The sequence below is a fragment of the Cinclus cinclus genome, chromosome 13 (assembly GCF_963662255.1).
Source record: "Cinclus cinclus chromosome 13, bCinCin1.1, whole genome shotgun sequence".
In the NCBI taxonomy this organism is placed as follows: domain Eukaryota; kingdom Metazoa; phylum Chordata; class Aves; order Passeriformes; family Cinclidae; genus Cinclus; species Cinclus cinclus.
In genome coordinates this window covers 21,676,745-21,691,914 of record NC_085058.1, presented here as the reverse complement: position 1 = coordinate 21,691,914, position 15,170 = coordinate 21,676,745, and the positions used below count along the sequence as shown (strand labels likewise).

Genomic DNA, 15,170 nt, shown 5'->3' with positions numbered 1-15,170 from the left:
CCCCAGGGAGCCCAGGGCAGGAAAGCGGAGCATCAGGCACTCACAAGAGGTGAACAGATGGAAAGATCCAAACACCTCAGCTGGACAGTTGTACTCCAGCTGATGCAGCCTAACATTCTGCCAGCCTTCCCTTGTGTGAAGAGACATTGCTGCTTCATGTCCACTCATTGCTCTTTGGGACCCCAGCTCTGTTTCTGCAAAGATCCTTAAGTCAGAGCTTCTTTGGAGAAAATACAGAGAACCTGAGCACTGAAATGTTCTTGTATAAGTTCAGACCGAGTTTCTATCTGAGTTTATCTGCTCCTGGGGTGACCAAAAGGGTCCGTGTAGCACTGAACTGCAGCTGTTCCCCCACTGCGATACTACTGGTGGCTTTCCACAGCACAAACTAGCACATACGTGTCCTTGGATACAAAAGAACTCTTGCCTGCAGGGTCACTGGTACACAAGCCTTAGAAAGTTTCCTCCTAATGCTTTAAATCAATGCAAAGTGCTGACTTAGCATGAACCGGAATCTGTCGGAGTGCAAGTGAAATTTCGTCATGCATCAGACAGGATGATTCTCCTAACTGCTCTTCCATGGTTTAAAAACAAACAACAAAAACCACCCAACAGATTCATTTACTGGCAGGTAAAAATGGAACATCAGACTTTTAGGATTGCAGATCTTGACCAACCTTGTGCTGTTAGTCATTAAGCTAAGGATACCCCAGTGTTTCTGCTCTCCTGCTGCAGACAGAGGCATTTTGCTAGTACCCTTAAGTCAGAAGAGAATTTACACAGATGACTTTATGAATAACAGCAATTGTCTACAGTGAAATCCAGAAGACCACTGTATCCAAAGTAACCACACACACATATCCTAAAGAACACAATGGCCATTTGGATTTAAATGTAGCAACACGTGCTAGAAATTACTGTATGTGATGGATATTCACTGTGCATTTGTCATATGTTCATTCAATGTGTCAGATGTTTAAAAACAGCAATTCTTGGTTTTCCCCTGGGAATCTCAGCACAAAGCTTTGTGCCACTGGCAGCGTACCACCTCTACTGCTCAGACAGCCAGCAGTGATTTTACTCCATTTTGAAGGGTTCTTGTAAGCAAAGAAAGGTACTGAAACATCCCTAGTCTTCTCAAGGTAGAAGCACATACACTATGGCAAACAATCCACAGCAATGCACTTGATGCTGCCCAGAAAAATGTGCCACACCCCAAAGCACAGAGAAAGCAAGCTGAAGCCACCTATTTTCAAAGGAGGAATTTCATTTTTTAAATTACAGTAAAGGCACCATTCTGGAAAGTATGGCAGCAGGATACAGCTATGGCAGGAGCTCTCTCGTGCTCTCTGTTCCTGTATGCCTACACATATGAGGTTACACCAGGACAGGTATTCCATTTTTCAGAGATAATGACAGCCAGGCACTGACAAGATCAGGCAACAGGAGGCACACTCAGCTTCAGAAAACTCAGAAACAGCAGGTAGTGCCTGAATGAACCCTCTCATAAGACAGCTGCTGAGACAAGTATTAAAGCCAAAGTTCAAGCTTCCAGAATTCTGTATTATCTCTTAAGAGAGAGAGAGAACACATTTCAAATCCTAAGGGGGCAAGAAATTGGATTCCTAAAAAACAAGCAGGAAAGGAATCAGGAAGATTCCTCAAAGAGCTTGACTTGTACAGGTAAAGAGGCATGGTTCTTCATAGCAGGCCACAGGTGAAAAATAACCTCACAGAAACACAGATATCCTAATCATCAAGTGTTGTGCAAGCTGGTGTGGTACAATTGGTTATCTCCTGCTCAATCCTTCCATACCTGCAAGACTCTACAGAGAACGATGGCTGGGCTGGAGGTCTATGTCACAGATCAGATCTACCAGTTTCTACTCAAGGTTTTGTCCTGGCAGAACTTCACAGGTGGGAGAGCAACCAGCACAAGATTCCCAGCAGGGTGCATGAAGCAAGATTCTGAAATTAAACCTGCCAGGATAGTATTTCAGATTTTGTTGTGAAGAAAAGGTAGTAGTGTACAAACATATAGAAAAGTAGCAGTCTTCTCTATTGCCAAAACAGGCATTCTTTAGAAACCTGGAAAAGGCTGTAGTCCAAGGGCTGTAATATGTGCTTTCCAAGCACAGGCCTTCTGGTAGTCACCCATCCCAACAGTGAAACCAGTTTGCAGCACCATTTCATGTACTCAGTAATTCTCCAGGCAGATGCACCTCCTTGACTATGTGCCATTTCAGAAATTCCCATATTCATCCATATGGACTCACAGAATAGCCACAGGTTTCTTCAAGTCTAAGCACAGCAATTTGTCACAGCTCACTGAATCTTGCAGTGGCACTGGGAAAGGCAGAAATAAGTGAAATAACACAATCAAAAATTACCATGGCCAAGGCTACTGTCCCTTTGTGAAAAAATACACATCAGCTATTCCTATTTAGAATTCTCCAGCTGGCTGGAAGCATAGCTGGCAGACTCCAGGGATACTTTCTAATCACTCAGAAGAAAATTCTCTTTTCTTGGTAAGTATCAGATTCCAAAGAAGCTGCTCATTCAAACGTGGAAAAGAAATGAGCAGGCCTTTCAGAAGTCTCTTGGCTGCAGGTTGCCCATATAACAGAATGATGAGTCAGAACTGCTGCAATTCTGCCTTTGCAAAAATATTTCAGGAAGCATTTCAACTATTCAGATATAGTTTAGGTTAGGATTACATGGAATGGAATAACCAAGGACAGAGAATGTCAAGTGCCCTGAAATATTCTCTTCTACTGGCTACCACAAGAAGAATGGCTTACCAGGGATTTCAGCTCCATTGAGAGCTACCAAACATTCCATATGTGACACATCCATTCCATACAACAGATCTTCATCAAGCAAAGGTAGAAACAGAACAGTCTCATACAAAGAACAGCTTTGCATGCAAACAGATGTTTTGCAGAATGGAAAGCACTCTAGCTCTCACCTAAAATCATCTCTTCCTACTATGTTGAGAAACAGTGTAACAAATGAGAGTAACAGAGAAACAGAGGCAAGCCTGAAGGTAGGCAGTTGGCCCTGCTGTTCCTGTACTGGAAAGGATGAAAAGCGCAGCATCTTCTGTTGCTAGCAGCTGAAGAAGAAGTTTGTACCTAAAAGGTACTGACTAAGACAGACTCTACAGTATTCTCAACAGTAACACTGAGAGAAGACACAAAATACACAGAGACATAAACAGAACTCAAGCCAGATGTGTACATGGAGACAGACTAATGCCCATGGAAATAGAGACGTACAAGTCAGTAGGCTGGTTACAGGTCAGGTACAGTACCTAATCCACTTTGCTTCATCTCAGAAGACTGCCTCGAATAAGTGCTGAAGAGGCGATAACCTCCTGATTTAGAAGAAGACTCAGACAGCACCTGCAAAGACACAGTGTAATTAATCAGCATCATGCTCCAAGTTACCCACTGCTATCAAAAGCCTTTATGCATCAACTGAAGGTAAAGAAAAGCATATCTCTTCCTTAAAATCACCATTTTCAAGAAGCACAAAGGTAGTCATATGCTAGCATTGTGACAGTGAATGCTCAATTTTAATTTCAAGATTTTGTTGGAATGTGAACAGTGGATATTTGAAAAGTATGATGGGATTTGTGTAGTGAACATCTATTCTCCCAAGACTATTGCTGAGATCCCTAGGACACAGACTTCCTTCTTTGGCAGCAAGAAATCATATTCCCTTTAACTTAGCCATGTACCTATCACAAAGAGCCTCTGAGTGCTGCACACAGAGGTGACATTGTGAGTAACACACAGCGATGGAAGACAGCTGACAAATACCTCAAACCTTAACTCTGCTGTTTTCTGGTTCAGAAAACCAACAGCAGAAATGCCTATGAAATCCCTCTGAAAGGAAGGACAGTTCCAGAGTACTCTGAAAGTAATAGTCACCTGCTGACTGTAACATTGTCCTTGTTACACAGAACAGCCTGGGAAGGAGAGAGGTTAGAACAGTAAAATCAATTTTGTTACTTCACCAGATCAGCGAATGGGACAGTTCTAAGCCCTGACAGTTTAAACATCCTGCATGAATACCCCCAGTGAACCCCTGGCCAGTGTGAGATCTTAGATGGGATGGAGGAATGAGACATGGAGCTACCTCTGTGAAAGGCAAAGGCTGGAGCCTAACAGAAGGCAAAGATGTCACCACAGCAAGGTGGTGAGGTTGCATGTAATCTCACACTGGCTACACCAATGTCTCTTTAGGGCATGTAATACAAATAATGCTTGTGTTTCTCAAGCATTTCCTTACTAGCTCTTCATCATCAGTTCCTCTGGCCTGTGTTCCTGTCCTTCCTCAATGAGGAAGAGTTTCAGAGGTCTCTTGACAACATCCCTCTTTACTTTACCTTTTGCAGATCCTTTCCCAGAATCAACTCAGACCCTGGCACGTTAAAAAATAAATGCCAGGAAACCAAAATGAAGCAAAAGGCCTTTGCAAGAACAAGGAAGGGCACCATGGTTACCTCCATGGATCCTGTCTTCCGGCTCCTGACCAGTGGTGACCTTCGCTGGATGCTGACTGGCTCAGAGGGCTGTGGGGACTTCTGCTGAGCACGGTCTGGCTCATCGCTGCCCTTCTCGCTCGAGAGGTCCTCCAGGCTGCCTTGGTCTGCCTTCTTGTCCTCGTTCTGCCGTAAGGAAACATTCCACTAAGTTCTACAGCCACGTGGCCTTTGCCCATGCTGCCCCACACCACTCCAGGCTTGCATCTCCTGCTCTGCCAAGTTCAGGAGACACCCCCAGTTTCAGCAACCACCCTGACAAACCCAAATGGGACACAGACACTCCCTGCCAGCTCCCCATGGGCACGGCCAGCAAGGAAGCTTCTGCAGCAGGGCCAGACAGAGGAGGACAGTGCCCAAGTGTCCCCTGGGGCTGGCAGCTCCTGCCCAGGTGTCTGCTTACCTCTGCTGAGGCTGGCCGGAAGCCAAACCCCGTGGGTATGTTCCTGTCCTCCTCACAGCCTTTGACACCGGGGCTGAAATGCAGCTCCACGTGGAAACGCTCCTCTGAAGAGGGGTCCTGTGAATACATGTCACAGAGAATAGGTAAAGAAACAAACCCAGTTAATCCTACCATCAGTCCAGGCCAAGATCCCGCCATGCTATGCTGGCCAGCACACATCCCAGGCCCATCCCTTGGAAGGAAAGCAGAAGCAACAAGCATGAACAGAATGGCTCCAGGTTTGTCCCATCCAAAAGGACAGCACACAGCTGAGGCATTCTGACTGTTGCTATTTTGGGACAACAGCCACAGAAGAGTACAACAGAATGGGGTTCTATTTATATATACATACACACACCCCTAAACCCCAGCCCCTTCTAACCTGCTGCAAACCCAGCACATGCCAGGACAGGGGGAGACTGTGTCCCTCCTGGACCTTCAGTCAGGCTGTTCCAAGATTTAAGTAACTTTCTGTAATAATAATTTTTCATTGACCTTTTTTTTAAGGAAGCCAGAGATTTTACGGTATCTGGCAGTAATGATGTAAACCCATATAAACCCATCTTGACTGACTGACACATCCACACTACTCATGAGAGCTCTAGTCACATGTTTTTTTGACAAGCATCACTTCTAACATTAGAAGCTCACACCAGTTCTGTGAATACAAGGCTCTAACTCCATAAGGTGTGGGGTAAGGGACTGCTTCCCTCACCACTACAACCTCCTGCAGCACAGACTCAAGTCACAAAGTCTGATCATCAGGACATGCAGTTTGGTTTTAGAACAAAACATGCATTAAGGATGTGCAATTTCTGGATACTTTCCAGATATATTACAAAAGTACAAATCAAGTATCACTCAGTTTTATCTATTTTTTCCTGCTGTTCACTTGCAATTAATACTTAAAAATAGCAAATAATTTTGCACTAGGAAATGCTTTACAATAGTCATACTAATTACATAAGTTTGGTATTACTGCTTAGAGTGACATTCTGCTCACACATAAAAAGCATTAACTGGGTCACTGCCTCCCACGTAAACTAAAAACTAGCAGTTGTGTTAATGATCCATGGGTCTTTGTTCACAAGCAGCAACAGCTCAAGTCAGAGACTTCCAACTGAACTTGTCTCTGAGGACTATGCCTTGCAAAGGGGCAGGAAGCATTGTGTCCTACTGCTCTGTCCCTCACCTTGTTGTTGTCCTCGTAGAGCATGATAACAATCTGGGTCATGTAGTTCAGCTCTGAGATAGCACTCAAATAGTCCATGGCTCTCTTCCACTGCTGGTCTTTGTTTTCCTGATACATACACATAAACAGTCGCATGGGATAAGCAACAGCAGACACCTTGCAGCATTCAGTGAAATGGGACTGAGAGAGTTCCTCTCTCCACAAGGTAACATTGTCAGGACAAAAGCACCTTGCTTAACTTGCATGAAGGAATGACCTTGCAATGTGGTGGGGTGCTTGCAGTGAGAAGCAGCTGCACAGAGGGGTGATACAGCTGCCCACACCACCCATGTGCAGATCTGAGCTGCAAGCTTCTGTGCCACGCTGACTGGAGACAAGCAGAGCCCACAGCAGGTTCCAAACACAGCCATTCTCAAACTACACGAAGGAGCACAAGGGATGAACCTGTGCTAAATAAGGGACCAAGTGAAATGCTTTTACCTGATGCTGAATGAAAAATCTGAGACATGCTGAACTCTTGGGCTCTGCACAGCAGGGCAACCCACCCTTCACTGCCCCCTAACACTGCCAGGAAATCGTCACACCTGAAGTGCCACCCATGATGCTGTGGAGTGAATCACCACATTGACGGACATGAACTGAACCCTCCACTACAAAGAACTCAGATGCAGCCCAATATCCCTGTGCTAGCAACACAGCATCCTTGGGCATTTGAGTCAGGGAATGAGGGAGCATCTTACTATTATATAGTGAGCTTCTGAGTGACTTTTCTGATCACTGTCTGTAGATATGCTAAGCTGCCACAGACACCAGAAATCATGCCTGCTAAGCAAACTCAAACTTTCGAAGCATTTCAGACCATGCTTAAAAATGTGAAGGTAAATCAGAGAGCCTCCTGAGAAGAGTAAAGCAGAGCTTTTCTCAGGGTCTGCATGCCAATTCATTCAGGAAGCAGGTGAAAGAGAGGGCAAGTGAAGGGTGAGTTGGATGAATTAATCCCTAAAAACGAGTCATCTGCCTCTCTAGTAGAGAGCACATCCTGTGAATTTGCAACATCAAGTCACTTCCTCTGTAGAAAAACTGATTTTATTGACTTATAGAAAAAGGACCAAGCTCTTAAAATAAAGAGTTGAAGGAAGCAGGAAGGAAGAAATTCACTCCTCCCCATTGCCTCATACTGCTATTCTCCTAGACAGGTAAGTGGTCTGCTCACCTGAAACTAGCAGGACAGATCCTGGAGAAAACACATCTCTGTGCAAGCAAGGGAGGCACCGAGGAAGAACAATCCTCCTACATGCCAGACAGGCAGAAACCGGCAGCATGCAAACACAGCAGAGATGGAGCTGGCCAGATGCCACCGATGCACAGAACTAGTGGGAGAGCTGGCTTAAGGGGCAACCTACAAACATACACTGTCCACCTTGGAAAAGGCTACTGGAAAAAAAGTACGGAGGCTTACTCTGTGAGCATTGCTGGGACACTTACATCCAGTAACCCCCCATAGCGGAAGATACTGAGCAGGGAGTGCACATGGCTCTCACTGGTGAAGTACAACCGTGTTCGAACATGGCGACCTGGTGACAGAACTCCTCTTGAGTACCTAAACCAAAATCAGCCCACAGTTACTGTCTGCCAGTGAACTGCCATCTAGCACACATTATCATTTCTGTACATTTAATGGAATGACACAGTCCCACACTGGGAAATGTCAAAGGCAGCAGGACAGAACAAACAATGAGAGCACTAGGCACAGGAGCAACAAATCTTGTGGAATCCTAATGGAGACACATAGTAGGTGGCAGGGACTATACAGGACTACACAGGACTCTGTACTGGTCCTGTGCAGGGAAAGGGATGAGGTATCACCATCCAGCTACAATGGGTACAACCTTTGTGGCCCTGTGCTTCTGGTCAGCAGTCTCAATGTGTCTTCTCCATCTGCCTTCTAGTTCTGGGAACACCAACATGCCTTCCTCCTTAGAGGGTCCTTCAGCGTATGCTTAGTACCTCCTTCCACAACAGTACACCCCTCTGGCATGGGAACCACCCTCTGCTCCATAGCTGCCCTCCCCACTGCCAGCAGCATGCAGCACAAGCCTTACAATGGATGCAGTTTGTTGACAGACTCATCTTCATGAGTTCTCTGTAGGTCCAGCTGGATCTTTTTAATGAGAGGAAGACAAAAGCCAATAGCAATCTCCAGTTTCTCCTCCTTATTAATCCCATATTCCTGCAGGAACAAAACAACAGATACCCTGAGCCCTGGTTCTTTGCCACAACTTCACACAAAAGGCCACTTAACTTCAACAGCCCAGTCTGCAGCAGCACTGGTTAAGCAAGGACAGGAACAGAAATGTCCCTCAACACTTTTCACTTTTTTTCCCACAGGGGAAAAAATACCTTTCCCACAGGTATTGCAGGGGGTAATAGGGGACTGAGACACTTCCAAGAACCCCAGTTATGTCTGAACATGACTGTCAGTATCCTTCCAACAGCTGAGAGGTGCAACTACAACAAGTGAATCTCAGATCTCATGACATGCAAACTTATACCCTGAGTTAGCATGAGCATTAAAGCAACAACTGCTATTGGCAAAGATAAAAACTGCAGTGATATGCTGAAAGCAGACATACTGCATCTCACCAGCAACACTGAAAAAGTTTAGACCACTTCTGCGCTACAGGGTCAGCTGGACCTTGCTGGTAGAAACTCATCCCATATAAATTAAACTTTGCCAGAAGCAACTCAACATTGCAAACTGAACGAGTCCTAATTTGACAAGAATAACTAACTTGTCAGAACTTTAACACAGAAATCTCCCTTCCCTTCCACAACCCTACATGTAGAGGAGGATGGAGTGTTGCTGTAGCACACACACGCAGCTTGGAGCTGTGCTGCGATGCACTACAACAAACGTGGAAAAGCTGCTGCATCAGCTGCTTATTACTCTGACCCTGCCAGAATCCTCAACCAGAAGCCCAGCCCTGCTACATTTCAAGTCATAAATAGTTCCGGCCTTATACAAACACTAAGACAGACCTAACAAACACCCTACTGTGACATGCTGCCTTGGGAGTTAATGTGCAAGAGAATTGAGACAAAACACAAAAGCAAAGGGTCAGAAACTGGTGCCACAGGCATCGTCATACAGGCTATACCTGGGGTATGATCACATCTGCCAGGGCTTTGGAGAGCTTGAAGAGTTCAGTTGTGCCTTCCAGCTTCAGGGCACAGTTGTGCTGTACATCATACTTGATGCAGTCATATATATCAGGGATCTTGCTGATGTCATAGCGCCCATTCTTCATGCGGAAATCTCGCTCCAGCTTACTCCAGCGTTGCAGCATCAGTTCCAAAGTCTCACTGTGGTACAGCTGCAGGTCTAAAAAGCAGAGAACACCAAAGCACATTCACATCCTAGAACCACAGAATCACAGAACCCTGTTTATTGCTGCAGAGATCGCAAGTGACAGCTGTGACTGACTTATCCCAGCACGAAAGGGCTCCAGTTCTTGCGTCACCCACAGGAATCCCAGTCTGGAAAAGCCACCGGACCTGCAGCAACAGGTTACTTCTGAAATGCTTGAGAAAAGTGAAACCGTTTGTCTGGTTAATTAGGTCTGCCATAAATCCCATGGCAGGGCCCCAGGATGCCTTTGTAAAACTTCTGCACTTGTTACTAGGAAAGTTGAGATGAGAAAATTATGACTGAAAAGCTTGCTGCTTACAGTCTCCAGAAAAGGCCTGAAAAAACACAGGCATACCCCTCCAGGCTATACTGCTGCTTTTTACATTTACTCTAAACCAAAATGCACATACCATTTCCTTTACATTACAGCACTCTTCAACTGTAATTAAAAGTGGAGCCCTCCACATCAATAGCATATGCAGAATTACACTTTACAGTTTCTTTGCTACAGACAAATATAAGCCCTAGTGGTGTTTGGGAGCTCTGAAGATGTAACAATAAATTAATCTCTTCCAGACTCTGTCCAGTTCTGTTGCTCACCTGCAGATTTTGGGTCTTCCAGACGTTTTCGTATCTGTGAGGTGAGATTCTCAATTAGGGTGAACACCTGGTTACAGACCTCAACTGGGTTCTGGATAAAGGTCATGGAGTTGAGTAGAGAAGCACTGCCTGTAGGTGCTAGCTGAAAGAAGATTCCAGCAGAGATTAGTTAGTCTTCACAAACAGGGAACACAAAATGTCTGCCTTTTGCAGCCACACTGCTTTCTGACTTCAGACAAAAGATGTGCTCCCAGCTGAGCAAAGCTGGCCTATTCCTAGAAGGAGCCATGTCTTAAAGGCATGTCTTAAAATCCTCCTCAGGATCAAACTCAGAGGGAGCAAACAACTGCTCCCATCAGATTGGACATCCCTCCACCTACAATGTCCACTCTTGTCTCACTTTGCTTCTGTGCTTGAGCAGAAGGGCTTAATTTTAAGTAGTTCTTTGAGATGATAAATATGTTCCTTGGAGGATTTCAGTCCAGTAATCACACTTCAGAGCCTGGGAAAAACAGTATTTTGGGGACTTGCTGGAAAAGCAGCAACAGTGCTTTCAGTGGTTACTGTGCTGGATGCAGCCCATGCTGCATACTCTGCAGCTATCAGAACCTTGCAGGACACACAATGACTTGGAACCCAAAGGTCTGCTGACATGTGCATAGAGCACGGATCTAGAATCCACTGAGGCACACTCCCTGCCCACAGCAGCTGGCACTGATCTGAGCAGCATGCAGAAGCTTTTTTAGCATACTCACAAGAAAAAAATGAACTGGGAATTCTGAAGGAAGAGGAAGGCACCATGATCAGTCTTGAAGGGGACAGCAGGGGACATTGAGGACTGTCACTCAAAGAAGGACGAGGGCTATTAACCTGCACACTTCCCTACATACCCTGTCATTTTGATCTCAAACTAACCAAACCACTATCCACATACCACACATTTAACATCAAACCACTGAAGAATGCTATTCTCCTTCTAGATACAGAAAGCAGTGAAGCCACACTGGTGCTTTACCTTTTCATAATCCTCTTCACAGAACTCAGCATCCTTCTGCATGATTTCATGCAATCGCGCCTTCACTCTGTGCTGACAGCTGCTAAGGGAATCACTGTCACTGTCCAGCAGACCATTCATGTTGGCACTTTTCACCATCTGCACCAGGATGGGGGTCAGTTCTCCTTCCAGGGCCAGCAGACCCTAAAGCCACAGCACACAGGACAAGATTTCAGGTCTGTGCAACCCAAGCTACAAAAATTCTGGGAGTTTCATGGCCAGAACTCAGGCAACTTAAGTGAAATCTCAACTGTCTTTGAAGGGCAGTTTTACAGCAACATCCCCTCCAGTCAAAGATGACTCTGGCATGCTTCTAGATCTGTTCAAGCAAAGGACAGCTCTCCCCGCAGCAGCCCCAGATTTCTCCATGCACCTGTTGAACAGGCTCAACTTTCAAGCAACTCAGTTTGCTTGAAAATGTTAATATAGTGAAGGCTCCAAAGACCACCTAAGGCCACTGCAGGATTCGCCTTGGTGTCAGCTGCAAATGAACCTGTCTTCTCCCCAGTCCCCACCTCACACTGCACTAAAAGACATTTCACTCCCCTTTTAAATCCAGCAGGCAAGGAATAACCCCTCTGGCTGGGCAGCCACCTAGAAACATTCATTCTATAGTCAATCAATCCTCAGCAGCACAGCTGGTGTGCTCTAACATCAAGCACCAGCAATAATCCATACATAACTTCTTCTTGAGTCAGAGTTCTATCCTGGACAAGACATTAAAGGTGACAGAATACCCCAGTTCAGTACTGCCCCATACACCTGCTATCAGCACAGTGTACCCCAGTCCATCCAACAGAGAGGGGGAAGATCCTTGGAAAGCTACTTCCTCATCACAGAGGTTTTCCTTTAGAACCAGCATATTTTAATGAAGCAGAACAAACAGATGCCCAAAAGAGAAGTAAGACCTTTGCAAAAGCTGCTGCAGTCATCTGAACTCTCCCCTCGTCTGAGGCGTAGATCTTGAGATCATGGCGGTAAGTGCTGTGCAGCCTGAGCAAGCCACAGCCAGGGAAACCAGCATAATCACCTGGAACCAAGGACAACTCAAAATTCATATTCTCACACCTGCAAAATTATCAGCTGAATATACTGGTTTAGACAAACAAATTTTATTGTAGCAACAAACTTATGTAGAGAATTAGTCACTTGCATAGGCAGGACTTATGCTGCTCCAAAATAGACTGTTCTAGCTATACACAAGGACTAGAAATGTAACAAAAGTTTTGCTTAACTTGGGGAAGTTAATTTTAAGGAAAAAAGTGAGCATTCACCAGTCAAGTCTGATGCTGCCCAAATTCTGCAGCAAACTCTACTCAACAGCCTGTAGTAGTTCTGCTAGCCTGAATACCTTGGTGCAGAATGAAGATGCACACAAAAAATCACTACCTTCTGCTTCTTTTCTGCATGAGAGCAGGTCCTGCAGCCCTCAGAGCTGAAGGGAGGTCAGTTCAACAGGGAAGTTTCCCAAGCAGACTCTGTACAGCTACAGTTACCTCATGGCACAAATTGCCAGTTTATTTCTCATGGCTGAGTCAATCACAGGAGTCAGATCAGTAATGGAGGAATGCAACTCATGCAGCTCTCAAGTCTGACCTCCAAAGATACAGCAGTGATCACTATTTGCTGCTCCCTGGAATCCCAGGGCAATTCTGCACAGTACTCAGTCACACTGCGTGATAAGACAGGAACACCACTCCCAGTTCTGAGCTCACAACTCAGGGAAACACCCTGACAGAGACAGGCACCAGCCAGAAGTCAGATGTATGTCTTGGGAAAGCTGCCAGGCACCAAATGCTACCCAGGAACATAGCACTTCCCTGCAAAATGAGATCTCTCCCTCTCCATGAATGAGAACATGGAGCAGAAGTCCACAAAGCAGCTGTTCAGAATGACTTTCATCTAGGCACAGGGGTCACTTCCCTGTAGAAGGTTATCAGGTTGGTTAAGCATGACTTCTTGTGAATCCATGCTGACTACTCAGAGTCACCTGCCTATCCTTCATGCACCCAGGAATAATCTCCCTATTCTCCTGTGTCAGGGCAGAATTATCTGTGTTCCAAGACAGATCTCCTCTGTTCTCTACATCTGACCTAAATTCTTTGTTAACCACTCAAATTTTGTATTTGCTGCATCAGAATGTACCTTGTAAAAAATACCTGTCTTTTCTGAATCCTGGTACATTATATAAAGAAAGCTGTTGTACTTCAAGACACACTGAAGATTAACAGCACACCTCTCTGGTCGTCTTAGGGATCTTTGGGTGCAAAAACCACCTGAATTATTTACCACTACCATGCCAGCTTAAAAGAACAAAAAGCAAATCCCACAGGCTGTATACAGCCACAGATGCCTGAGCAACCCTCACTTGGGCCGGGCAGCCTGGCAGCCATGGGGCAGGATGAAAGGCACCTGGACAAACTCACCTTGGCCTCCAGGATACATGCAGCGAAAGGCCCGCCCCAGCTCCTCAGCCTGGACTCTTCCTGCTGGGGTCAGCTCTCCACCCCACTTAAGCACCAGGAGAAGGGAGGGGGAGGACTCTCGGCGAGCTTCTAGGAGACAAACAGGTATTCACCACATCAGATATCATATCTGAGCTTGCACAGGGACAGGATGGGAGGAAGAGGCTGTCATCAGCCCCTTGCAGACTGTTCTCAACACAATCTTGACCCAAAATCCCCAGGAAACAAATCAGCAAGTAGGAAATTCAGAGTCACTTTTGAAGGTATAGGCTGACATTCACAAAATTGGAAGTGCAAGCCCCTGTAGAGGCATCAGGGTGTACTGGCATCCCTGCAATCCTTCCTTTGATGTAAGCAAAGATAAGATATGGGTCACCAATTCTGTCTGCATGTCAGAGGCCTATACTGGTAGGGTAGCTGCACTTACACCTCAACTCTGGGCTTAAAGATCAGGGTAGCACCATCAGGTTTCTTTACCTTCATCTTCACTCGCAGCTTTTGGATGGCCATGAGGCAGATAGGTCAACTGAACCTTACGGTTAATGCCAGAAAAATGTCCATACCTGTCAGAAGGGATGGAGGAAAAAAACCTGAAACAAATCAACTCCACCCAACCTTTGCCGAGAGGCCCTCAGTCAGTACCCAACAGAATTACAGTACAGGCAAGAGACTTTCTGCCCATAGCTATGGACATAAACAACATCCATAGCCATGGAACATGACTTTTGTCCTCTCCCTGTAACCCAGCACACACCTCACAAAAAGCCAAACAGCTCTCTCAAAAAAAAATCAAAGATCCATTCCCTTGCTCTTCTATCATGAGCACTCTGCACTGTCATTCCTCACTAGGGCTTTAAAGTCTATCTACATCTTTAACGGTGAATTAATGAGATCACAAAAACAACACTCTGGTAGATGCTTTGAGGATAACCATGTCTCTGATGAGCAGAAAGAGCAGAGGAGGGAATCACTGCAGAAAGTCCTCCTGTGTGCTCCAGAGACATGGCCTCAACACAGATGCTGGCTGTGTGTGCCATAGCTAGCTGCAGTCCTGAGAGGAACCCTGGTTTTCTTTATTTTTATTGCAACTGTACAAAACCTCTGAGGACACAAACATCTTCTCATGTTTTCCAAGCTCCTTTTTCCTAAACGTTTGGCACCAGGACAACTTTATTTAAAACTAGTTTTATTCCAATTATATCAAAATGCTTCATATCCTCATGGTCCCTCAAGGACCCCAGATCCTCTCCTGCAGCAAAGAAAACTCAGCTTTGTCTCAAATTGTTCAGCCAAACACCAGACACACTTGGGACAAGGATCAGCAGAGTTTTGATGTCAAGAAGAAAAGTTGAGGAGCATGGTGCCTTTCACAGACAGTTACTAACTGTGGACAGAGAAGACCCCAATCTCTGGACACCAGCTGGCAAGGACACCAGCAGCACAGCTTGTTTCTGTATCA

General features: G+C 45.5%; 1 protein-coding gene across 1 annotated transcript in view; it reads right to left on the bottom strand.

Annotated features, from left to right (window-relative positions):
• The window catches only part of PPIP5K1 (diphosphoinositol pentakisphosphate kinase 1), a 38,537-nt gene that overhangs the window by 15,633 nt on the left and 7,734 nt on the right, over positions 1 to 15,170 (bottom strand). The window contains exons 13-24 of the mRNA XM_062501129.1: positions 14,189 to 14,274; positions 13,673 to 13,801; positions 12,155 to 12,276; positions 11,208 to 11,390; positions 10,193 to 10,334; positions 9,342 to 9,565; positions 8,286 to 8,413; positions 7,669 to 7,783; positions 6,184 to 6,291; positions 4,953 to 5,069; positions 4,511 to 4,675; positions 3,314 to 3,404 (exon numbers count right to left, since the gene is read on the bottom strand). Coding sequence (XP_062357113.1) covers positions 3,314 to 3,404; positions 4,511 to 4,675; positions 4,953 to 5,069; positions 6,184 to 6,291; positions 7,669 to 7,783; positions 8,286 to 8,413; positions 9,342 to 9,565; positions 10,193 to 10,334; positions 11,208 to 11,390; positions 12,155 to 12,276; positions 13,673 to 13,801; positions 14,189 to 14,274 — 1,610 coding nt within the window. The remainder of the gene's footprint in view (positions 1 to 3,313; positions 3,405 to 4,510; positions 4,676 to 4,952; positions 5,070 to 6,183; positions 6,292 to 7,668; positions 7,784 to 8,285; positions 8,414 to 9,341; positions 9,566 to 10,192; positions 10,335 to 11,207; positions 11,391 to 12,154; positions 12,277 to 13,672; positions 13,802 to 14,188; positions 14,275 to 15,170) is intronic.